Raw genomic sequence first — 25961 nt, 5'->3', positions numbered from 1 at the left:
CCACATTTCTAGACCTCTGCATTTTTTTTTTTAAAGGGAGAGGCTTCAAGTGGATATGGCCTATCTGGTTTTACCTTGAAGGTAACCTTCACCGAGTCAGGCATTTGAAACACTGGTTTTAATCAATTAATTTTAAAAAAAAGGTACAGGAGTTCAGAGCCGCCCAAGGGAAGGAGGGTGGAGCCTTCAGCAAACTGAAACACCTGCACCATAAAAGGGACTCCTGAGTGTCATGACCAATATCAAATCCAGGTAATATACACTGGTATCAGTTTCATAAAAGAACCTCGTGTGTTGTTTAGAACGGCACCAGACGGATGGAAAAAGTTCCTCCTGCATGACCTCACGTCTGTGTTAATGTAATTTTAATGAAAGATTGTGATGTGGCTCTTTGGCAGAATCAGTAATACGATTATAGGGGAGAGAGCCTGAGCAGCTTGCCAGACCGAATCATGCCCGTACGTACACTCACACTGGCCTGCCTGCCAACACCCAGCAAAAGCTGCAAAACCTCTTGGACGGTTTGTTTTTTTACAGGGAAAATGTGGGGAAGGAAAAGACAAAACATTTTAATTTGCGAGTGGTCATCAGTTGACCAGAGGAAGTCAAGCTGTTGCCATGGTGTACTGAACATAGCCCGTCCGTCACATCAGCACAAACTGATTGCCGAGTTTAGTTTCACATGACAGCTTGATACTTTGTTTCTCAATGTACTCATCTAAAACAAACCTGAGGAATATGAGGTAGGGCTGGGCGATATGGCGTAAAAATCATAATTAATGGGCGATTCATGATATATACCAAGTTAGGCCTGCCCAACCCTCTTCCTGGAGCTCTACCTTCCTGTGGGTTCAGTCCAACCCTAATTTAACACACCTGATTCTACTAATTAGCTGCTCAACAAAACCTAACTGAATCAGATATGCTAAATTAGGGTTGGACTGAACCTACAGGACAGTAGAGCTCCGGGAAGAGGGTTGGGCGGGCCTAACTTGGTGTATATCATGAATCGTCCATTAATTATGATTCACCCAGCCTCATAGTACATTGAGAAACAAAGTATCTCCAGGAAGAGGGTTGGGCAGCCCTGCTCTAAGTGTACAAAACATTAGGAACACCTTCCTAATATTGAGTTGTACCCCCTTTTGCCCTCGGGACAGCCTCAAAATGCATTCCACAAGGATGCTGGCCCATGTTGACTCCAATGCTTCCCACAGTTGTCAAGTTGGCTGGATGTCCTTTGGGTGGTGGACCATTCTTGATACAGACGGGGAAACTGTTGAGCATGAAAAACCCAGCAGGGTTGCAGTTCTTGACACTCAAACCATACCCCTTTCAAAAAGGCACTTAAATATTTTGGTCTTGCCCATTCACCTGCTGAATGGCACACATACACAAGCCATGTCTCAAGGCTTAAATCTTTTTTAAACAGGTCTCCTCCCGTTCATTTACACCAAATGATGTGGATTTAACAAGTGACATCAATAAGGGATCATATATATCCCAAAAAGGGATCATAGTTTTCACCTGGTCAGTCGGTCATGGTAAAGAAACACAGTGTGTATCTTGATATTTTCAAAGTTATGGGTGAGTCACAATATATATATTTTTTAATGTTCTCTAAATAATTATGCTCAATGCACTGCATTTCAAACAGCCTGGGATAATCTATGCATTTAGGATGTTAAATTATACCTAGGGTAAATATAAGCCTTCAAACCTAAAACCCACTAATAATGACATTTTTTTTTTTTTAAATAGTTTAGTGCTTTTTGCAATAATCACTGATCTGTTTTTCAAGTTTATCTATATAAAAAAAAAGCCCTTTGTTACTAAATTTGCCAGAACCATGCACAACTTCTGGTAGCAGCCATTATAGAAAATGAACATCTCAAACATAAGCCCACTTGCTAGTGCAGGGGTATGCAACCCTGTTCCTGGAGTGCCACAGGTACTGACAGATTTTGTTCCAACTAGGCACCACACCTGACCAGAGGTGGAAAAGTACTCAATTGTCATACTTGACATAAAGTACAAAGTAAAAGCTATACATCAAATGTATAGCTTTTGATCCACAATTTCCTTTATAACTTAATTTTTTTTACAGCCAGGGGCACACTCCAACATAAATGCTTCCTTCGTAAATTGTTTAAATGAGTCCACCAGATTAGAGCAAGTAGGGATGACCAGAGGCATTCTCTTGATAAGTGTGTTAATTTGACCATTTTCCCTGTCCTGCTAAGCATTCAAATTGTAACTAGTATTTGTGTCTGGGAAAATGGTTTGGTGTAAAAAGTGCATAATTTTCTTTAGGAATGTAGTCTCAAATATAAATACCCCCAAAAACAACTTTGGTACTTCAAATAATTTTTACTTAAATACTTCACACCACCTTACCAAATTGATCAGTTCAGTGACCGTCTAAATTCAACACACCTGGTTTTCCAGGTTAGTTAAATCAAAAACATGAAGGGTCTGCAGCACTCCAGGACTAGGGTTGCCTACCCCTGTGTTAGTGAGTAGCCAGCTAATCTTTAAAGTCTTGCCAACTTGGATCTATTTGCTTGCTCACAAGATATAACAGTTGAACCGTTATGAACATGCCCTCCTAAAATAGCCTGTTCACTTTGTTTAGATCAAGTGGCCTACCTGGATAAGAAGATGCTCATTTCTCTGAATGAGAACGAGTTGCCAATGCCTTATATAATGTGTCTTTCTATGCTCATTGCACATCTAGAACACACAAGTCCGTTTAAAATGCTGCTAGCGGTACCGCAATGCTGAGTGCATCAAACTGAGGATTATTTTCGTGTTCATTGACAAGCCGTTTTAGTAGTGTCTGCTCTGTTAAACATTTGAGACATAAAAAAAGTGGAGGACGACCGATTAAATAGGGCCGATTTCAATTTTTCATAACAATCTGAATTTTTTTTTACACACCTTTATTTAAATAGGCAAGTCAGTTAAGAACACATTCTCATTTTCAATGACGGCCTAGGAACAGTGGGTTAACTGTCTTGTTCAGGGGCAGAACGACAGATTTTTACCGCGTCAGTTCAGGGATTCAATCTTGCAACCTTACGGTTAACTAGTCCAACGCTCTAACCACCTGCCTCATGAGGAGCCTGCCTGTTACGCAAATGCAGTAAGACGACAAGGTAAGTTGCTAGCTAGCATTAAACTTAATCAATCATAATCACTAGTTATAACTACACATGGTTGATGATATTACTAGTTTATCTAGCGTGTCCTGCGTTGCATATAAATCGATGCAGTGAGCAGTCGCGAAATAGGACTGTCATTGCTCCAACGTGTACTTAACCATAAACACCAATGCCTTTCTTAAAATCAATACACAGAAGTATATATTTTAAACCTGCATATTTAGCTAAAAGAAATCCAGGTTAGCAGGCAATATTAACCAGGTGAAATCGTGTCACTTCTCTTGCGTTCATTGCACGCAGAGTCAAGGTATATGCAACAGTTTGGCCCGCCTAATTTGCCAGAATATTATATAATTATGACATAACATTGAAGGTTGTACAATGTAACAGCAATATTTAGACTTATGGATGCCACCCGTTAGATAAAATACGGAATGGTTCCGTATTTCACTGAAAGAATCAACATCTTGTTTGCGAGATAAGTTTCCGGATTCGACCATATTAATGACCTAAGGCTCGTATTTCTGTGTTTATTATGTTATAAGTCTATGATTTGATAGAGCAGTCTGACTGAGTGATGGTAGGCAGCAGCAGGATCGTAAGCATTCATTCAAACAGCACTTTCGTGCATTCAGCCGGCAGCTCTTTGCAATGCTTCATGCATTGCGCTGTTTATGACTTCAAGCCGATCAACTCCTGAGATTAGGCTGGTGTAACCCATGTGAAATGGCTAGCTAGTTAGTAGGGTGCGCGCTAATAGAGTTTCAAACGTCACTCGCTCTGAGACTTGGAGTAGTTGTTCCCTTACTCTGCATGGGTAACGCTGCTTCGAGGGTGGCTCTTGTCGATGTGTTCCTGGTTCGAGCCCAGGTAACGGCATCCCTCTGGATGGAATCTATACTGTTACACTGGCAATACTAAAGTGCCTATAAGAACATCCAATAGTCAAAGGTATATGAAATTCAAATGGTAGAGAGAGAAATAGTCATAATAACGACCTAAAACTTCTTACCTGGGAATATTGAAGACCCATGTTAAAAAGGAACCACAAGCTTTCATATGTTCTCATGGTCTGAGCAAGGAACTGAAACGTTAGCTTTCTTACATGGCACATATTGCACTTTTACTTTCTTCTCCAACTTTGTTTTTGCATTATTTAAACCAAATTGAACATGTTTCATTATCTACTTGGGATAAATAGATTTTATTGATGTATTATATTAAGTTAAAATAAGTGTTCATTCAGTATTGTTGTAATTGTCATTACAATTTTTTTTTTTAAGTCCGATTAAATCGGTATCTGCTTTTTTTGGTCCTCCAATAAAATCGGTATTGAAAATTCATAATTGGTCGACCTCTAATAAAAAGGGCATTGTTAAAGGTTAAGTTCTCTATTACAGTAAAATAACATCTGGATGTGTTTCGGTTTCCATGTGACTGATTATGTTGGACCAAATCTGAAATGCAAATAGAGAGTTGAAACTGCTTGTTGTTATTGTGTGGCAGGGGAGGGGCTTGGAGTCTGTGTGTGAGTGGAAATGTGTACACTACACATCAGTGAAGGAGCCGACACCAAAAAGAAAACACCCCCATAAAAATGAAAACAAAAACCTTGATTCTTGCCATACAGGCATTTGGAACATTGTGCTAAAACATTAGATATATCACCCAACCCTAATAGAAGATAACATTATCAGAAATCAAGACTGAGTTTTAGTGGGTAATACTTCTCACAAGACAAAGCGCCCATGAAAATTTCAGGATGTTCTTTGAAAAGCAGACATTCTCACCAATAAGAGAGACTAAACCCTAAACATAGTTTTTTTTTTAAGCGACTGACATGTTGAGTTGGGGTTGGGTAACAGGGGGTACGGAGCGGGCAGACTTCCTATGGAGGAAACCACTCTTGAAACAGGAGCACATCCTCTGGCCTGTCCCTCCTCTAGTGGGCACTTCCATGTCACAGGCTAGCTCCCTGGCCAAAGGCCCTGTTTGCACGTTTCCTTCCCCCAAAAAATCTAAGACTTTCCGTTGCGGGACATCCCTTCAGGCGTAGGACTGAAAAGGGTGGCCCAGGGCCAAAGCTGGACCAGAGTAACTTGGGATTTTGGAACTTGAGCAAGACCCAGGGAATTCCACTTGAAGATCCTACAGCAGCGACTGGCCCAAGAGAGAGTGCAACATTCCTCATCCCTAGTCCCTACCTTATTCAAACGTCAGCCTTCATCTAGCCTGGTTTCAGATCAGTTTGTGCTGTATAGCCAACTCCTGGGACCAGGCTACAGTTCATCACTCAACACATTATATGTATACAGGCAGTGCCACCAAATCTCTGGATGTTTACTAAACATTAGCGTAATGCTGAATCTGCCCTTAGACAAAATAGCTTTTAATGTTGCCATGAAGCTGATGGGAGGCCCACATGCCATGAGGATTATATGCCATATTAGAGAGCCAGAGTCAATTCCTCCGGTCAACAACATGGTCTGATTTCATGGTCTGGTTTCAATGGTGATAAATGACAATGTCACTGAATCCCAGCCAAGCATCTATAAGTACCTAGGTGTCTGGCTAGACTAAACTCTCCTTCCAGACTCATATCAAACATCTTCAATCTAAAATCAAATCTAGAGTCGGCTTTCTATTCCGCAACAAAGCCTCCTTCACTCACGCCGCCAAACTTACCCTAGTAAAACTGACTATCCTACCGATCCTTGACTTCGGCGATGTCATCTACAAAATAGCTTCCAACACTCTACTCAGCAAACTGGATGCAGTTTATCACAGTGCCATCCATTTTGTTACTAAAGCACCTTATACCACCCACCACTGCGACTTGTATGCTCTAGTCGGCTGGCCCTCGCGACATATTAGTCTCCAGGTCATCTACAAGTCCATGCTAGGTAAAGCTCCGCCTTATCTCAGTTCACTGGTCACGATGGCAACACCCATCCGTAGCACGCGCTCCAGCAGGTGTATCTCACTGATCATCCCTAAAGCCAACACCTCATTTGGCCGCCTTTCGTTCCAGTTCTCTGCTGCCTGTGACTGGAACGAATTGCAAAAATCGCTGAAGTTGGAGACTTATCTCCCTCACCAACTTCAAACATCTGCTATCTGAGCAGCTAACCGATCGCTGCAGCTGTACAGAGTCTATCGGTAAATAGCCCACCCATTTTTACCTACCTCATCCCCATACTGTTTTTATTTATTTACTTTTTTTTTTTTTTTTTACTTTTGCACACCAATATCTCTACCTGTACATGACCATCTGATCATTTATCACTCCAGTGTTAATCTGCAAAATTGTAATTATTCGCCTACCTCCTCATGCCTTTTGCACACAATGTATATAGACTTTTTTATTAACAAGTCAATTGTTTACTCCATGTGTAACTGTTGTCTGTTCACACTGCTATGCTTTATCTTGGCCAGGTCGCAGTTGCAAATGAGAACTTGTTCTCAACTAGCCTACCTGGTTAAATAAAGGTGAAATTAAAAATAAATTTTAAAAAAGCCTCTTTTGTCATCCACAAAAGCAAAGACGCTAAAGGCAGATAGTTAAACAAGTACAGCCAATTGCTGAGACATTTTACTCTGATCTCAGACTGTAGGCAGGTTTCCATTGATCATGGTATAGTCGACAAAAGAAATGTATATTTTAAAAAATAATTTTTTTTTTTTTTTAAAGATATGAGAACTTAATGCACAATTTGCCTAAATGTGTAATGGAAACACTTCAACCACTGCAAATTCTATAGATTTTTTTTTAAAGGTGTGAAGTCATTACATCCAGCTGTTTTTAATCAACAGACAAGATAGTTAAATGGAATCACACCCTAGCAGGCAATTGTCACATCTATTTTCTATGCACACTTCCTAAATGCCATCAACAACAAACGAAAAGTCTATGGAAACATAGCTAGTCAGGGACTATGGATGGGTTAGCTGACAACGTCACAAAAACGATGCACACGCTTCAATGGGGCAGAGGTTTGAGTTGTTGAGATTCTGGATGGCCAGATAGCTACCAACAATGACAAGACACTGCCATGTGGTGAATCGTAAGTGATTCATTTCAGCTAGTCATGTCTATTCTTGACGATTTGACACATTTCATGGCAATGCTAACAAGGCAACAAAATGCTAGCTAGCTAACCAACCAATGTATTCGAGACAAATACATTTGCTCAAGGAGCACTTCTGTTTTTAATAAACATTTAAGACGAAATATAGTTTACATGTTAACAATCTAAGCCAACCCCATCTGTTTTGCCCCATAGCTGCGCATGCATCGATTGTTGCTGCTAAACAGCCAACCCGTCTATTCAGTGCAGTCTGTCTCACAAGACCTAGCAGCTGTCAGTCGATGCTCTGCTGTCTTAAAACAGTCATTCTAAGTCAATGTAATGAGAACTTGCCGTTGGCTCATGACTGACTTCACGCAGAGAAGTGAGTGAGTACACAAAGCTGACACTGTATACACTGGAGCAGCTTAGAGGTGTAAGAGACTAGTGAAGACACCACATGCCACTTTACGCGGGCACAGACTCCACCGAGCCCATCTTATTTATCGCTTAATAAGGACATAAAACCAGGTACACACTGCTACCTAAAATAAACGCTGTTCTTGATCTCAGACAAAGATGTTCTTGACCCTCTGTTCAACCCACATCACATGTCTAGCTAGCTAACTAGGCTAAGGCTAGTGTAGAGCAGCCATATACAGTAAGCACATTAGGAAATTGACTTGTAGGCCTAGCCCTAGCCTAAGTTGATGCACAGCCAACAGCCACATGAGTTTTTTTTTATTTTTTTATTGTTTGTCATTTAGCAGATGCCCTTATCCCGGTTGAATTATAAGAGCAATTAGGGTTAAGCGCCTTGCTCAGCGGGACATCTACAGATGTTTTCACCTAGTCGGCTCAGGGATTCAAGCCAGCAACCTTTTGGTTACTGGCCAAACCCCCTTAACCTCTAGGCTACCTTCTGCCATTTTGCTCTGGCTCCTGGCAGTTGAGTAATGTCAGAAGTAGATGTCTACCAAATCAGACACTAATAACCTAGCCTATTTCTGTTCATTTCCATGAAATAAAACACAGTAGCCTCTTCACTGATTCGACATTCTAAAGGAGTTGTCACGCGCTGAAGACGTGGATGTCGATTAAGGCAGCCCCCCGCACCCCTCTGGTTCAGAGGTTAGGTTAAAAGCGGAAGACATTCAGATGTACAACTGACTAGGTATCCCCCTTTCAAGTAGGATATTTAATCTACTATGCTTGTGGTCTTTGGTCTCAACAAATGTCTTCCAAAGAAGTTATGTTACTAGAGGCCTACTTAGAATCACCGAAACCTGACAGATTAACAATTGAAAAACGCATTGAACTTAGTAGGAAATCAACTAAATGTTTTGAACATTAATTTTCCCTAGTTAATCATAAGTCATGAACAAACTGAATCAGTGATTTGTATTTTGCACGCGTATGCCTACAGTACACTGTGTAGCCGTTGGCAATGAGGCTAATGATAACTGTCTTCTGGTAGAGATGGAAAGACTCAAAAACCTTTTCAATTAAATGTTATCCAAAACGTAGCCAATGCCTTTCTGGCAGAATTATATGATAATTTTCATCAATCCAGTGGACATTTGTTTAGCAAATTCTGAAATAACACAAGGGCTACAGAAACATTGATAACCAAAAACATTCTCTGGCTGGTGCTCACCTGCAATACAAGGTAACTTCACCAAAAATAATACATTTCTTATATTTTACACAGATCTCAAAAGTAGTCTCTTGGTGTGGTTTAAGCATTGTTGAAGACTTACAACATCCAATTATTTTTCCCAATAAAAATGTATATTTACTTCAGTGTTATTTTAGAGTGAAAACTGGGAAAGCATTAACAAAAGATTTGAGCCCAATGTTACCAGCAAGAGAGGCCCACTTCAACATACATCCACTGAGCCCCCTGCAGAGAGCCAGCCTACCAGGGTGATGGTCCGTGTGGAGGCAGGGGGTGTGTGTTGCCTGCATTATGAAATAAGCTCACCTTTCCATTCTAGAACCTTCAATTCTTTGGAGTAACAATAGACCTAGGGTACATCAAATATATGTTATTGTTACAGTTATGAAGTGCAGCAGCAGGAATCCCTACTGCCTAAACAGACAAATCAATGTTTATTTTCTTACAGTGGGAGTGTGGCCTACTGCAAATTAACCTCGGAAACACTATTTTTAGTGCGCTGCACTGAAGGTTAACCTGAGCTATTCTGGGCTGCATCACCAATTGTAGTGAACCGATAAACTCTTAATCATCGCTGGCTTCTAATGAGACCAGTAGAGTACCAGTTGCACTAGGAAGGGACAATCAATTGTCAAAGCAAGCAAGCTCTCCTGGCCTGAACAACTAATTGTGGGCTACCTACAGCGACACTACTCTGCATTGTATTAAAGCTCACATGCAATGTGAATAACAGAGGTGGTTCTATTCCAAACAGTCTGTCTGAGGCTGCCCCAGAGAGTCCCGCTGCACATGTTGGCCCCTGATAACTCCCAAAATGGCCTGAAAAACAGAGAGGCGTCTGCAAAAGTCACGTTACTCTTTATTTTTAGAAATATTCTGTTTCTTCACTGGCTTTTCCAAATGGAACATGCAATCTCTTTGCACCTAGAAAAGGAGAGACGAAATTACACCAGTGTTGAGTGTAATGAAAAACGCATTTGGCATGCCTTGCTAGAAATCCTTGACTTATTAATGACAAGGAAATCTCAGAGGCTTGCAGTGGGCTAAAAGCTGTACCCTCCTACAGCACTGCAACAGTTGCACTCTAAAGCAATATAGTTAAATCAGCTAACATCAGTGACTAAATTAAGTTAACCGGTTTGCCTGACAGATATCAGTGGTGTCTTTAGGGCTTTGTTCCAGCAATGAACAGGTAACGGATTGCCTCAACCTGTACCCCTGCACGTTGACTCTGTACAGGTACCCCCTGTATATAGCCTCGTTATTTTAATGTGTTAGTTTATTTTATACATGTTTTAACTATATTTCTTGAACTGCATTGTTGGTTAATTTTACAGTAAGGTCTACCCCGGTTTTATTCGGTGGATGTGACAAATAACACTTGATAATACCAGAGTTCACAAGAAACCTGACAGACCCAACCCACTGGGCTAGAGTGCATGGAGATTATGATAATTTGCCCAGGTGAAGGTGTGCTCACAAATAAATCCATGATGATTGTGACTTGTGTTTCAACCTTGTAACACACCCATAAGTCATTTGGATAGAATTTAGAGGAAAAACCTCAAGGAAAACCCTTTTCATTTTTGCAAAGAATTCCACATGAATCGTGTTCTGGCCTCTAGACAATGGGTGAATGTTAACATCTGGGGATTTTGCAAGTTCATGCACAACAAATTGGGTTGTCAACAGATATCACCTGTCAGCAATGTGTTCCAGTTTATTGAAAAATGAAGGTATTGTTTCCAGAACTGACTACGGGTCCATGTAAAAAATGTTGAACACAGCTGTTTAGAGAAACAAACTTTTGGTAGCTACAAACAAAAGTTTAGGGCGATTGGATACAGCTTGTTGCAAGCAAAGAGTCAGCCATAACGTTATAATATTAACCATATAGCTTGCACAGTCCAAGAGGCAAACTTGAAACTGCATAGGGAGAGACCTGTCAACAAGCCACAGTCAGCAACTGAATATAACCATACCAGGGCAATAAACTCAACTGCATAAAAACTCACGTTTTGTGGCATTGATGAGATTCTTTCCATCCTTGTAGAGTTCTTTGATAAATCTGTTGGTTTTGTCCAACTCTGCCTCGTGTGCCTTTATTTTCTCCCTGAAAACGGGACTGTCCAGGTAGCATTCGCTAAACTCCAACGGGTGTAATCCCATGTCTTTAACGTTAGCTAGTTGGCTAGGTCAACTAGCTAGCATAAGAGGCTGTAAAACTGCTTTATAAAACCCACGCGCTAACTAGTTAGCCACCACCAACAAGTTGCTTGGTGTCAAGCGAAAAAAAAAAAATATTTACCAACTAAAAACGTTTTTTTAGGGTGAGCAACTAGCTTGGGCTGTCCTCTAAACTAACTCGTTAGCTAGCAAACGTTAGCTACGTTTTGCTAGCTAGTCTTCCCAAATCATAACGTGTTGGCTGACTTGCTAACTACTAGTTTCTAACAACAGCTAATTCACGAAGTAACTTGGCTAGCATGTTACTAGTAGTTGAAAAGGAGCATGGCATTCCTAAATTAGAAACTATTTTGTTAGAGTTTGTTCAAGAGTAACAGCAAACCATTATTTAGTTCGGGAAAAACTCAGTATATTCTTGTGTCAATCCAAGTTGTAGTCCACGTCGTCCAATATAGACATTCAATTGACAGTCGAAAGGAGAAACTCCTATTTGACAAGTAGGCGTTGAGCTCAAGACCTCCTCCCCAGACGCGGGATAGGGCGTTTATTGGCATCCACCCACCTTCTGATTAATTCATACATTTGCCAACAATGTAAAATATTTACATTTTCTACAAAATACATACTTATAATACATCTAGCTGGTGTCCGTTTTTTTATTATAATATTTCAGACGCTCTAACTTGATTTTCTTCACTCAGAACATCCACAACTTTACACAATGGAATCATGAAAGATATCTTTGTTCCCACCCGTACTTATTTACTCAGCGGACATGTGCCGTAGTTCTTATTATACCTAAGACACTACAGTATAAAGATAGGCAGAAACTGCTACACCAATAGAAATCCCCGATCACGCTTTGTAGGCCAGCTAAACTCATGAGTAGAACGCGTCATCGGGTATAACGGTCCTTTCGCGCCAAACTGCGCATGTTCAGGCCATCAAATCAAAGGTACACCTTCGATATGAAGTTGTTTTTGACAAAAATGAAGACGTGTCAGTTTGTCACATTCACGAGATTAGAGCAAATAAATTAAACTACTTGAGACATGATCTTCAATCTAGGCTGTGCCTTTAGATTCCGAGAAGATTAACAGCTAATGAATATTTTTTCACTTATGTTATTGATTTCTCTAAACCAAAACCGCGGCCTGTTCTGTTGGTCTGCTTCGCAATCGTTCCCGGAAGTCTGGCGATGTTGCGTCTCTGGGTTTAGAAACTCTTATTATACTTCACTGTCAGTGGTCTTCAGCTAACGGCGCTATCAGATGCTGCAATCGCTACATTTTATACTGTTAATGTGATCGTTTATAACGTTACTGTTGTATTTAAATGCATGATTGTGTGATACATATATAGTAAGTCATCAACATCACTGAAAATGAAGTTTTACACAGTCTGCTGGCTATATTTATCTAGTTTAACATACAGTAGTAGCTAAGTTAGCGACTCGTTTTGAAAATAATACCTAGTAGTTAGCTAGTGATAGTGCATGATGAACACAATACTGCTAGTTAGCTACACTCTTGTATCATTTGATGTGGCTAGTATATGTGGCATTTTGCAACGATAGTCTAGACTTGTATGATTATAACGTTAGCTTGCTAGCTCGTGTATTGTGGTTAAAACCAAAATATCTGCTGCACACTTTTACAACCACAGCAATACAACACCTAAACTAAACTGCTCATCAGTGTGATGAATGTTGTGTGGCTATGCGTTTATGTTTCTGTGTGTTCCTAACATATGTGGTCTCCTAACTCATCAGTGTGGTCGGAATGCCCAACACCAGCACCAGGCCTAAGCGGGGCAGACGGAACCGTCGGGTGCCCAGGGAGGACCCTGCCAGGAATGAGCTGGTGTCCAGGTCACTGGAGAGTGCCCAGCAGTGTCTGTTCAACCAAGACTATGGGACCGCCTTTGTCCACTACCTTCTCGTCCTCAACCTGGCTCCTGTGCTGAAGGACTTTGCCAGTGTGGGTAGCAAAGGAAAGCCTGTAGGCCAGGGCTCTCCAACCCTGTTTCTGGAGTGCTACCCTCCTGTAGGTTGTAACTAACCTAATTTAATTTATCAACCAGCTAATTATTAGAATCAGGTGCGCTAGATTAGGGTTGGAGCAAAAACCTATAGGACTGTATCTCTCCAGGAACAGGGTTGGAGAGCCCTGCTATATACCATTCAGCCTGTCTGACAATTGACATTCCCATTGAACTTTCAGATGTTTTTTAATTAGATTTGTATTTGTTTTCACATACACCAGATAGGTCCTGTGAAATGTGTTATTTTACAGGGTCAGCCATAGTAGTATGGTGCCCCTTTAGCAAATTAGGGTTAAATGCCTTGCTCAACCTTGTTGGCTCAGGTATTCAAACCAATGACTCTTCGGTTACTGGCCCAACGCTCTAACTGCTAGGCTACCTTTTGTTTTGAAGTTGAAGTGTGTATTCTCTCTGCACGTTATAATACGAATCTTTACCACTGAAGGAAAAGACAAGTGAGGTCATTTGTAGATTAGTTCAATACATCACCAATAAAGTTTTTATAATGTGTGTTTTCAGGAGTCCTTTAGGTTCACTCTGTTCAAATGGGCAGATGAGCTCGACTCTCTGGGGCGCATCCAGGATCTGTTTGACTGCTATGAACAGGCTCTGGAGCTCTTCCCTACTGATGAGGTCATCATCAACAGCATGGGCGAACACCTGTTCAGGTAGCCCTCACTGAACAGTCTGACTGTGTCTTGTGTGTAGGTTTGGGAACTGGAAAGAATTTACTAGTCAGGCTTACTAGGTTGACTTTACTAGTCAGAGTTATGGTGGGGTAATATTGTACCTTAGGTTGTGCTCAATACCGGGTCAAGACTATAGTTATCTTTTCTTTTATGTCTTGCCAATTAATTGTTTGTTTGCATGCAGTGGTGTAAAGTGATTGAACATTCGAGACAGCGCTGTGTCCTAGTAAATGTGTCACAGTATTCTTAGATCGCTCACAATTGTTCCATTCCAATCTTCAATGCACGCTCCAGAATGGGATTCCGGGATGAGGCCGCTGGTCATTTCCACAAGGCCCTGAAGCTGAAGCCGGACTACCCTGAGGCCAAGGAGAATTTCTACCGCGTGGCCAACTGGCTGGTGGAGCGCTGGCACTTCCTGATGCTCAACGATCGCAGGAGGAACCACAAGTACCAGCAGGCCATCCAGAAGGCTGTTGAGGGAGGCTGCAACACTGTGTTAGATATAGGCACAGGGACCGGTATCCTCGGGTGAGATTTCTTTTTGCCTATTACAGTTAAAGGGATAGTTCATCAAATGAAAAAATTACATATTGCTTTCCTTAACCTGCAAGAGGTCTTTGGACATTTGGAAATAGTGCCAGCCACTGCCAGGAAAACAACTAAACCAAAGAATGGATTGCTGTCATACCTTGTACATTCCTTACAGGGTAAGGAAACCAATGTAATTTTGTAATTTGGGTGAGCTATCCTTTTAAGTGCATCTTTTGTTTTATTACAGTGGCTACGCTGTATGAAGAGTTAGGTTAAAGTTTTACAATCTTAATGGTTAGTAGTTATCCCAGAGAAATCTACACAGCTCTGGGATTGACTACGTTTGTGTTAAAAACACTAACTGTCATGGCTGTGGACTGTCCATTTCTATTCGTTTGTTACTGCTTGTAATCCTTGTTCCTCTCCGGTCTCTCTATGGACAGAATGTGTGCTAAGAAGGCAGGGGCGGCTGAGGTGTACGCCTGTGAGCTGTCCAAGACCATGTACGAACTGGCCTGTGAGGTGGTCACCGCTAACGGAATGAACGGACGCATCAAGATCCTCCATATGAAGTCGCTGGAGATGGAAGTGCCTAAAGACATCCCTAAGAGGTGACCTTTCACCTTCCCTCTTACTCTGACATCTGTATGGGCCAGTTTCCTGGACATAGATTAAGCCTAGTCCTGGACTAAAAAGACATGGAGACTCCATTGAGCATGGGCATCAGTCCAAGACTTAATTTAACCCCATGTCAAGACAGCAGAGTCTTCCAAAAACGTCTGAAACCCTACTTCTTTAAAGAGTATCTTGAATAAATTACATGTCTTCTCCCAAAATAAAATACAAGTAATGCACTTGTCTTTTCCTACTAGAACTACCTATGCTGATAGCTACTTTGTTGAGGGAAAATGTACTTGCTACGATTGTGATGTGTTGTCTGACCTAGCTTACTTTAAGATGAATGCACTAATGTAAGTCGCTCTGGATAAGAGCTTCTGCTAAATGACTAAGATGTAGTTTGTGGCCTGGAAACTGTCCCTATGTGTCGTCCTCTAATGTGTATGTACCGTTTGTGTGATGTGTTTTCTGTGGTAGGGTATCGCTGGTTGTCACCGAGACTGTGGATGCTGGCCTATTTGGTGAAGGTATTATAGAGAGCCTTATACACGCCTGGAATCATCTGCTTTTGCCTCCACAGGTAATTAACTAGCATAGGCAGCCATTTTGAGGATTAGTTTTGTGTTCATACTGAGTTCCAACACTGTAGTGAATACAAGCCACCCTTTAGTGCAAGTCTGAAAGCATTACCGTGATTAGTAAGTAACAGGACTTGGTTTTAGTATTGATTATTTATTTCACTTTCTCATAACATTTTATGTTTCATTACAACCATGGATTTAGATGCCAGTCATGTTCATGTTTTTCATTCATTTAACAGGATTGTCTGTCTCTCAATTGAACACAAGTGATCGCAAAGTCATCTTCAAGAGGCTTTACCTATATTTTTGTGTCACAATTGTCAAGCATGATTATGGAGCATCAATCCTCTTATATTAAATGTCCTTTATCCAGCCAAATCCTTTGTTTATTGGCAAAGAGATTCATCCAAAATCATTTTTATGGTTACAGTAGGAGGCTACAGTACCAATCAACCACCTTCCTCAATATCATAATGCTGCAGTCAATATAAGCCAACAGTGCCATCTATGGTCTCAATGTGATACTACATTTGAGGTAAAAAAAGAAAAAAGAAAAAGAAAAGATAGATGAAAATCCTTTACATAAAGATTCCCTACAGACAAGTGCATTTAGTAAACATATACTATAAATTGCAAAAACAACCAAAATCCTATTATAGCAAAGTTAATGGCATGAGGCCTGATGTATGAAGACGTGAAGGCTCACTTTCTGCTCCTGCTACTGCAGAGCACCCAGGACCCATCCAGGCCTCCCTCCCATGCAGGCCGGGTCATCCCTGCCGGAGCCACTGTGTTTGGGATGGCTGTCCAGTGCCTGGAGATCCGCCGTCATCACAGGTGACCTGTCCCTCTGTTGTTAATAAAGGCTAACTTAAGTCAGTCAGACAGTGTTCTTCAACGATGGATTTAGTGGTATAATTTATTTAGCACGTTTCAATGCCTCAGCATTTAGAACAGTAGACCAAACATCAACAAGTTCAACATGTTATTCACCTTTCGTGTCCTCATCTGTTGGAATATTTCATTGTCGACATGGAACAACAGCTGAAGGCCTTATGTCCCTGGAGGTTGTGTGTGTGTGTGTGTGTGTGTGTGTGTGAACAGACACCGGTGTTAATATTCATGTCATACCATCTATTTATAACCATGTGCCTGCAGGCTGTGTGTGTCTGAGGTGGGAGGCCTGGCCACGGCTGCAGCCGGAGAGCTCCACAGCCCAGTAAGCTGCAGCTCAGAGGATGACTCCACAGAGCCCTACACCACAGAGAGACTGAGCAGACTGCCTGGAGGCTACACGCCCCTCACTGAACCCTTCAATGCCCTGGACATAGACTTCAACAACGTGCAGGTGAGCGGCAGTAAAGCGTCTTTATGTGTACATAGATAACGTATGAACCAGAATTACATCTCTATGGGGAATCTACTGAACTGTTAGTTATCATCAACAGCAACGACTTACAGCCTCACAGTGGCATTGCTGTGTGTAGATTCTGTATAATGATAACAAAACAATATGTCAAAAGCCTCATACTCTCTCAAGCTTTTCAAAATCGAACAAGCTAGTTAGCGTGATATTTGGCTATAGGTTCCAAGAATACAAGAGCAGTGATCGAATTATGCTATGCTAACTGTACCCCAGGAGCTGGAGGGTCTGTGCTCCAGGGAGGTGAGCCGGGTGCGTCTACCTGTAACTGGGGAGGGTCTGCTGGACGCCCTGGCCGTGTGGTTCCAGCTCCACCTGGACCAGCAGAGTAGCCTGTCCACCGGCCCTAAGGAGGACACCTGCTGGGAGCAGGCCATCTACCCCGTTCAGACACCACACAGTAGGATCATTTATATAAGACATGTATGTACACTGAGTGTACAAAACATTAGGAACACCTTCCCTTTAGCCCTCAGGACAGCCTCAACTCTTTGGGGCATGGACTCTGTAAGAAGGCGAAAGCGTTCCACAGGGATGCTGGACCATGTTGACTCCAATGCTTCCCACAGGTGTCAAGTTGTCTGGATGTCCTTTGGGTGGTGGGTCATTCTTGATACACACAGGAAACTGTTGAGTGTGAAAAACCCATCAGTGTTGCAGTTCTTGACACAGTCAACCAGGTGCTCCTGGCACCTACTACCATACCCCATTGAAAGGAACTTAAGTCTTAAATCTTTTGTCTTGCCCATTCACCCTCTGAATGGCACACATACACACTCCATGTCTCAAGGCTTAAATATCCTCCTCCCCTTCATCTACACTGATTGAAGTGAGTTTAACAAGTGACCTCAATAAGGGATCAAAGCGTTCACCTGGATTCACCTGGTCAGTCTATGTCCCTCAAACTCAACTCTGGACCTTGAAGCCAGTTCCACTGCTGTTTTTTAAAACATTGTTCTCCTCTAATCAGACTGATTTAGACCTGGGACACCAGGCGGGTGCAATGAATTATCAGGTAGTACAGAAAACCAGCAGGCTCCGGGCCTCGTAGGGTAAGAGTTGGGTACCCCTGGTCTATTTCATGGAAAGAGCAGGTGTTCATAATGTTTTGTACACTCGGTGCCTATACACATGCAGTGAGGTAGTATATTTAGACAACTGCACCCTACTCCTCTGTAGGAGTAGGATGTAGTGTTGCAGTGCATAGGGAGCAGTGTGCATAAACATCTCTACATAGAGCCCTTCTCATCATACAGTAGAGATACACAGAATGCACTGTAGAGACTGGTCAAGTTCTACACAGATTCTCCTGACATCCACTCAGAACAACTATTCCAGTAATAAATTACACATATATTACACACTGTACATAATATATACAAATGGTGTTCTTGCATATTCCGCTGTAATATTTGTCCCCTTCTGATGTTTGCAATGCAATTCCCCATTCTGTCAAACGGGGGCAGTAGGCCACATATAGAAGAAACCTATTCCATTGAAGACTGTAGGCAAGGACTGAAGTCAACTTCCACTGTGACCTCGAGGCTGTTATTGGTTGTCTTTGGTTTGCCTAGCTGGATTTCACAACCGTGAACATTCGAATGGGTTGAATGAGTTCTACGCAAATAGGCTTGACCTTTTGTCTGTACTCCTTCATCCTGTCAGGCTATTGTGCTCCTTCCAGACGTAGAACAGCAAAGTGAAGTTGTACCGTGGTGTTGTCGTTGAGAGGCACCATCATTCAGCTGCCAAGCTCTGTGTTGCTAATTGACAGGGTCAGCGTCTAGGGACCCACCAGACACCATCCCCGCTATTTTTCCCGATGATCATCGACATCCGTTTCCCGGCTGCCGTGGCGAGATAGGCGGGTGCACCGGGATTGCCTGTGACACTCTTTAGTGTTCATGAATCTCTTATAGGCTATACATATGTATTTTCCCCAAACGCCCCCTGACAATGACAAGCCACACGTTGACGTGATGACACAAACAGATGTTATTCCTACAGGAGTCTCTCTGTCTCTCTGTCTGTGTGCCTCCCTCGCTCCCCTGCTCCTACCCCTCTCTTTCTTTTTGTGCAGTGGCAAAGCCTCTTGGTCCATGCCAGTTCTGTTTACTTGTTGTTGTGGTTCATGAATAAACAGTCATGTGTGCAACAAGGCCTTGTAAAAGAGAAAGAAATCAACTTGTTACTTATGATATGCCAAGAATTTGTACGTCATTTGCAATTTTACGTGCTTTATCTATTAGACTTAAAAAGGGTCACACACTTCAAAACAAATGTGCATACAGTGAGTGTACAAAACATTATGAACACCTGCTCTTTCCCTGACATAGACTGACCAGGTGAATCCAGGTGAAAGCTACGATCCCTTATTGATGTCACTTCATTCAGTGCCACTTCCACTTGCCACTTCAGTGTAGATGAAGGGGAGGAGACATGTTAAAGAACTGAGACATGGATTGTGTATGTGTGCCATTCAGAGGGTGAATGGGCAAAATATTTAAGTGATGGTGCAACGCATTGGATGGTTGTTTATTCATTGTCAATAGGTTTGTATCTGTCCTTATTCAAATGAACCATAAAATGAAATGTCTCGTCAGATTTTCCCCTGAGGCCTGGTGACGAGCTCATCGTGGAGATCTCCTGCCGGGACGCCTACCTGAGACTCTGCAGCGTTGCCGTAGCGAGAGACGGACGAGAGTTCCGTCTAGACGACTGTCTGGATCCAGACATACCTAGAAACAACCCAGGCCCGAGCGGCAATCCCAACCCAAGCCTTAACGCTGAGGCAGAACTGTGCAGTGCCCTAGCTTGCCTTGGGACAGAGCAGAGCAGTGGACCTCGAGACTACACCATGCTGGAGTGTGCTGAAATGGCCCTCCTCAACAACCAGCCCTACCACGATAGTTTCCGCAGGGCACTGGCTAAACTCATCACCAACCTGAAGGACGCTCGTTCGGTCCAGGGTCCCAGCCAAGGTCAAGGGTTAGAGGTCATGCCTCTCACTGACCCCCCAAGTGGCCCTATGGACCCTGGTCCCGACCCCTTCTACGTGCTGGACGTGTCCGAGGGCTTCTCTGTTCTATCCCTCATGGCAGCCAGTCAGGGCCAGGTGAAGGCCTATAGTTCAGTAGAGAAGACCCAGCACCAGGCGGTGCTCAGGAGGCTGGCCATGGCCAACGGTGTCCCAGAGGAGGCTCTCGAGTTCTGGCTGAACCAGGTGGAGGACGAGCAGGCAGTGCTCCAGAGACCCTCCAGGGAGAAGCTGTGGAGCGCCATTATATTAGACTGTGTGGAGACCTGTGGCTTAGTGAGGCAGAAGCTGATGGAGAAAGCCACCCTAGCCAGGTAGGAAGATGGAGGAAGCGCTGCTGGGAAAGATAGCTTTGGTAGACTACTTGGGTTTGGAAGAATCTGTCCCTTTTTTTTGTACAATAGTTTGATTGTTTTGGTGGGGTCCATCCATGGCAGGTGCCTGTTGGAGGACGGCGGTCAGATCTTCCCAGAGAGAATAGTGTTGTACGGGATGCTGGTGGAGTCTGACACCCTGCTGCTGGAGAGTGCTGTCCAGGGCCAGGAGCCGACACTGGGCTTCAACATCGCCCCGTTCATCAACCAGTTCACTGTGAGTTACTGACACACCTCCCCAGGTCCGCTGCATGCTTACTGCATCTCCCCACCTGCCTTGCATATGTCGTCACTAGGGCCTGAGGTTTTAATGATATAGTTAAGCAATAAGGCCAGGGGGGTTGTGGTATATGGCCACGGGCTGTTCTTATGCAAGATGCAACACGAAGTGCCTGGACACAGCCCTTAGCTGTGGCATATTTGCCAGATACCACAAACCCCCGAGGAGCCTTATTGCTATTATAAACTGGTTACCAACGTAATTAACATTAAATATTAATGTTTTCATATTGGTATACAGTCTGATATACCACAGATTTCAGTGAATCAGCATTCAGGCCTCAAACCACACCGTTTGTTTTGGATATACTGTGTGTGTGTATATATAATCTTTACACAGTGTACAAAACAATAGCAACACCTGCTCTTTCCATGACAGACTGACCAGGTGAATACAGTTGAAAGGTATGATTCCATATTGCTGTCACTTGTTAAATCCAATCAGTGTAGATGAAGGGGAGGCTTTTTAAGCCTTGAGACATGGATTGTGTATGTGACATTCAGAGGGTGAATGGGCAAGACAAAATATTTAAGTGTCTTTAAATGGGGTATGGTCGTAGGTGCCAGGCGCACTGGTTTGAGTGTGTCAAGAACTGCAACGCTGCTGGGTTTTTCACGCTCAACCGTTTCCCGTGTGTATCGAGAATGGTCCACCAGCCAAAGGACATCCAGCCAACTTGACACAACTGTGGGAAGCATTGGAGTCGACATGGGCCAGTCCATGCCCTGACAAATTGAGGCTGTTCTGAGGGCAAGCGCCATGCTCTACCATCTGAGCTACAGAGGACCGAGTCCGGTCACATTGTCAGGAAAACCTCCTGGCTGTAGTCACACTCCTCAGCTCTAAATGTGCATGCAGTATACTCTGATAACTAAACAAAGTCATATAGTAAATTTACTGCATGGTTAGGGGGAAAAGTATGGTCAACTCAGAAATTCATTGTACGTGACACAACTCCCAAACCTTTCTCGCTCAACATGTCTCCTCTCCTCTCATATCTGGTATTCCCTCTCATGTCAATGGTGCAATAGTCATAGTATTGACAGCTGCCTCGATGTTCTTTGTACCTTGCATCATTCTTCTGAATCAAAGGACAGACTCCTGAGACACAGCAACATGTTGCCTGAGGGTTGTAACATCTTGACTCAAGATGGCTGCTGACATATAAGGCCCCCGCCCCCCCACCAAATATTCTGGCGAAAGCTAAACATTGTTTTCTTATAGTTTCTTTCGCAGAACTAGTGGTTCTTGGGTCTCCTGCAGTTGCGCTCAAGTGAACCAATTTGAAATGGCACAATGCATTTAAACTGACCTTTTACTGTGCTTTTTTAAGTAAAAAAAAACCAAAACATTTTGCTTGCAATGCAACCTTCTACGTTGAAACTTCTCATGTTTTCTTTTATCTGTCTTTCCGTCCGTATTACGGGGAGCTGAGAAATCCTTTTAAGTTGTCTGTCTTTTCCGGTGTCATGTTGGCGCTCTAATTTTCGGCGTTGGCTCCCGCGGGACGGCAGTTTGTTTAAACAGATGTTGTCTCTGAAGAGCTCAGACAAGGGCACAACTGTCACTCTGGGGAAAAGCATTCACACGGCTTCACATAAGGACATCCCTACCTGGATCCATCAGGAAGCATTACATCAATGACATCCAACGGAGAGCGGCGGAGACACCGGGAGTTGTAACCGGGAGGAGGAGGAGGCGGCATTCGTTTGTTCTCTGTGACAGTGACACTCCCGCTCTGTCGCTTGTTGAGCACTCTCCTCCTGCTTTCTAGAGTGTAGTGGTGCATTTGCAGCAGGTCACATGATGTACACGACTCTAAAGGAGTTCTAAGAGTTGGAGATTTTGTTAAAAACACCTGACGACGAGTGAAACTAGCTGAAGAGAGTTTGGGAAATACTGAACTGGACTACATGGACTGTCTTGTCATTCTGTTTTAAAGGGGTTGAATTAGATGTAGGGTTGTATAGATGAAGGGTTGTATAGATGTCCGCTGAATGGACATCTAATATGTAACAATGATATGATCTCTCTCCTTCCTAGGTTCCCGTCCATGTGTTTCTGGACTTGTCCACTCTGCAGTGTAGACATCTCAGTGACTCTGTAGAACTCTTTATCCTGGACCTCATGAACACCAACGCCAACTATACCAACAGAGACGTCAAGGTAAAGCCCCAAACCCAACAGATTCATTTAGTTATAGATACATTATCAGAAATTGTCTGAAACATTCATATAAAATAAAAAAACATGGTAAATGGCACCATTGTCTGCTTACACATTATACTGAGGATAACACTGAGTTGCCAGATCCCTTGGCAGTGTCAGTACTTCCACTGAGCTGTGGCCCTGACCATAGAAATAAACTCAGCACAAAAAGAAACGTCTCTTTTTCAGGACCCTGTCTTTAAAAATCTGAATAACTTAATTGTAAAAGGTTTAAACACTGTTTCCCATGCTTGTTCAATGAACCATAAACAATTAATGAACATGCACCTGTGGAACGATCGTTAAGACACTAACAGCTTATAGACGGTAGGCAATTAAGGTCACAGTTACGAAAACTTAGGACACCAAAGAGGCCTTTCTACTGACTCTGAAAAACACCAAAAGAAAGATGCCCAGGGTTCCTGTTCATCTGCGTGAACGTGCCTTAGGCATGCTGCAAGGAGGCATGAGGACTGCAGATGTGGCCAGGGAAATAAATTACATTGTCTGTACTGTGAGACGCCGAAGACAGCACTAAAGGGAGACAAGACGGACAGCTGATCGTCCTCGCAGGGGCAGACCACATGTCACAACACCTGCACAGGATCGGTACATCCGAACATCACACCTGCGGGACAGGTACAGGATGGCAACAACAACTGCCCGAGTTACACCAGGATACTCACAATCCATCCATCAGTTCTCAGACTGTTCACAATAGGCTGAGAGAGGCTGGACTGTGGTCTTGTAGGCCTGTTGTAAGGCAGGTCCTCACCAGACATGACCGGCAACTACGTCGCCTATGGGCACAAAGCCACAGTCACTGGACCAGACAGGACTGGCAAAAAGTGATCTTCACTGACAAGTTGCGGTTTTGTCTCACCAGCGGTGATGGTCGGATTCGCATTTATCGTCAAAGGAATGAACGTTACACCGAGGCCTGTACTCTGGAGCGGGATCGATTTTGGAGGTGGAGGGTCTGTCATTGCCCTGGGTGGTGTGTCACAGCATCATCAGACTGAGCTTGTTCTCATTGCAGGCAATCTCAACGCTGTGCGTTACAGGAAAGACATCCTCCTTCCTCATGTGGTACCCTTCCTGCAGGCTCATCCTGACATGACCCTCCAGCATGACAATGCCACCAGCCGTACTGCTCGTTCTGTGCGTGATTTCCTGCGAGACAGGAATGTCAGTGTTCTGCCATGGCCAGCGAAGAGCCCAGATCTCAATCCCATTGAGCATGTCTGGGACCTATTGGATCGGAGGGTGAGGGCTAGGGCAATTCCCCCCCAGAAATGTCTGGGAACTTGCAGGTGTCTTGGTGGAAGAGTGGGGTAACATCTGGCAAATCTAGTGCAGTCCATGAGGAGATGCACTGCAGTACTTCATGCAGCTGGTGGCCACACCTGATAATGACTGTTACTTTTGATTTTGACCCCCCTTTGTTCAGGGACACATTCCATTTCTGTTAGTCACATGTGGACCCTGCTCAGTTTGTCTCAGTTGTTGAGTCTTATGTTCGTACAAATATTTACACGTTAAGTTTTGCTGTAAATAAACGCAGTTTAGGACGTTGATTTTTTTGCTGACTTTACAATTACTACTTTATTGATTACAATTGTCTATTTCTATGGCCGTGACTGTGTGTTTCTACCAGGTCCAGGCTAGTGCCTCAGGCAGGGTAACTGCTGTGCCCTTCTGGTACCAGATCCACCTGAACGAGGAGATCAGCGTGAGCACCTTCAACCAGGACTCCCATTGGAAGCAGGCTGCTGTGGTGCTGCACCAGCCCCTGGCAGTGAGGGAAGGAGACTGGGTACGACTGGCCGTCACCCTGCAGAAGAGCTCCATCTCCATATCAGCCAGTATAGAGGAAGAGGCTGGGGAGACCGGGACTGTGGATTCTGTTAAGAGTCCGCTCAGTGACTGTCTGTGATAAGTAGATGTCTGGTGATATGAAAGTACAAGAGTCAACTTCATAAGTGTTTAAAAGGAGGGAGTTGTGGTGCTTTTGATTCTACAAGAGCATCAAGTCCACTCAGTCTTACTGGGAGAGAGGTCAAGGTATCACTCTGGGTTCTATATTGTGAGTGTGAACTGCATATACAGTGCCTTGCGAAAGTATTCGGCCCCCTTGAACTTTGCGACCTTTTGCCACATTTCAGGCTTCAAACATAAAGATATAAAACTGTATTTTTTTGTGAAGAATCAACAAGTGGGACGACATTTATTGGATATTTCAAACTTTTTTAACAAATCAAAAACTGAAAAATTGGGCGTGCAAAATTATTCAGCCCCTTTACTTTCAGTGCAGCAAACTCTCTCCAGAAGTTCAGTGAGGATCTCTGAATGATCCAATGTTGACCTAAATGACTAATGATGATAAATACAATCCACCTGTGTGTAATCAAGTCTCCGTATAAATGCACCTGCACTGTGATAGTCTCAGAGGTCCGTTAAAAGGACAGAGAGCATCATGAAGAACAAGGAACACACCAGGCAGGTCCGAGATACTGTTGTGAAGAAGTTTAAAGCCGGATTTGGATACAAAAAGATTTCCCAAGCTTTAAACATCCCAAGGAGCACTGTACAAGCGATAATATTGAAATGGAAGGAGTATCAGACCACTGCAAATCTACCAAGACCTGGCCGTCCCTCTAAACTTTCAGCTCATACAAGGAGAAGACTGATCAGAGATGCAGCCAAGAGGGCCATGATCACTCTGGATGAACTGCAGAGATCTACAGCTGAGGTGGGAGACTCTGTCCATAGGACAACAATCAGTTGTATATTGCACAAATCTGTCCTTTATGGAAGAGTGGCAAGAAGAAAGCCATTTCTTAAAGATATCCATAAAAAGTGTTGTTTAAAGTTTGCCACAAGCCACCTGGGAGACACACCAAACATGTGGAAGAAGGTGCTCTGGTCAGATTAAACCAAAATTTAACTTTTTGGCAACAATGCAAAACGTTATGTTTGGCGTAAAAGCAACACAGCTCATCACCACCCTGAACACACCATCCCCACTGTCAAACATGGTGGTGGCAGCATCATGGTTTGGGCCTGCTTTTCTTCAGC

General features: G+C 43.2%; 2 protein-coding genes across 3 annotated transcripts in view; one reads left to right on the top strand and one right to left on the bottom strand.

The window, feature by feature from the left end:
- The window catches only part of LOC109881014 (rho GTPase-activating protein 10-like), a 71006-nt gene extending 59427 nt beyond the window's left edge, over positions 1-11579 (bottom strand). For both annotated transcript variants that reach the window (XM_020473192.2, XM_020473193.2), the window contains exon 1: positions 10925-11579. In XM_020473192.2, coding sequence (XP_020328781.1) covers positions 10925-11078 — 154 coding nt within the window. In that variant the 5' untranslated portion in view covers positions 11079-11579. The remainder of the gene's footprint in view (positions 1-10924) is intronic.
- A 745-nt stretch (positions 11580-12324) lies between these two features.
- LOC109881012 (protein arginine N-methyltransferase 9) lies at positions 12325-25070 on the top strand. The gene is made up of 13 exons (XM_031828367.1): positions 12325-12457; positions 12868-13075; positions 13659-13807; positions 14123-14359; positions 14806-14973; positions 15458-15560; positions 16289-16398; positions 16720-16909; positions 17201-17384; positions 19588-20335; positions 20459-20612; positions 22719-22841; positions 24541-25070. Exons 1-13 carry the CDS (start codon positions 12432-12434, stop codon positions 24817-24819), a joined length of 2679 nt encoding a protein of 892 aa, XP_031684227.1. The 5' UTR covers positions 12325-12431; the 3' UTR covers positions 24820-25070.
- The last annotated feature ends 891 nt before the right edge of the window (positions 25071-25961 follow it).

Source organism: Oncorhynchus kisutch, linkage group LG7 (assembly GCF_002021735.2).
Source record: "Oncorhynchus kisutch isolate 150728-3 linkage group LG7, Okis_V2, whole genome shotgun sequence".
In the NCBI taxonomy this organism is placed as follows: domain Eukaryota; kingdom Metazoa; phylum Chordata; class Actinopteri; order Salmoniformes; family Salmonidae; genus Oncorhynchus; species Oncorhynchus kisutch.
Note: the sequence above shows the minus strand (reverse complement) of the source record. Positions and strands in the feature narration are given on the sequence as shown.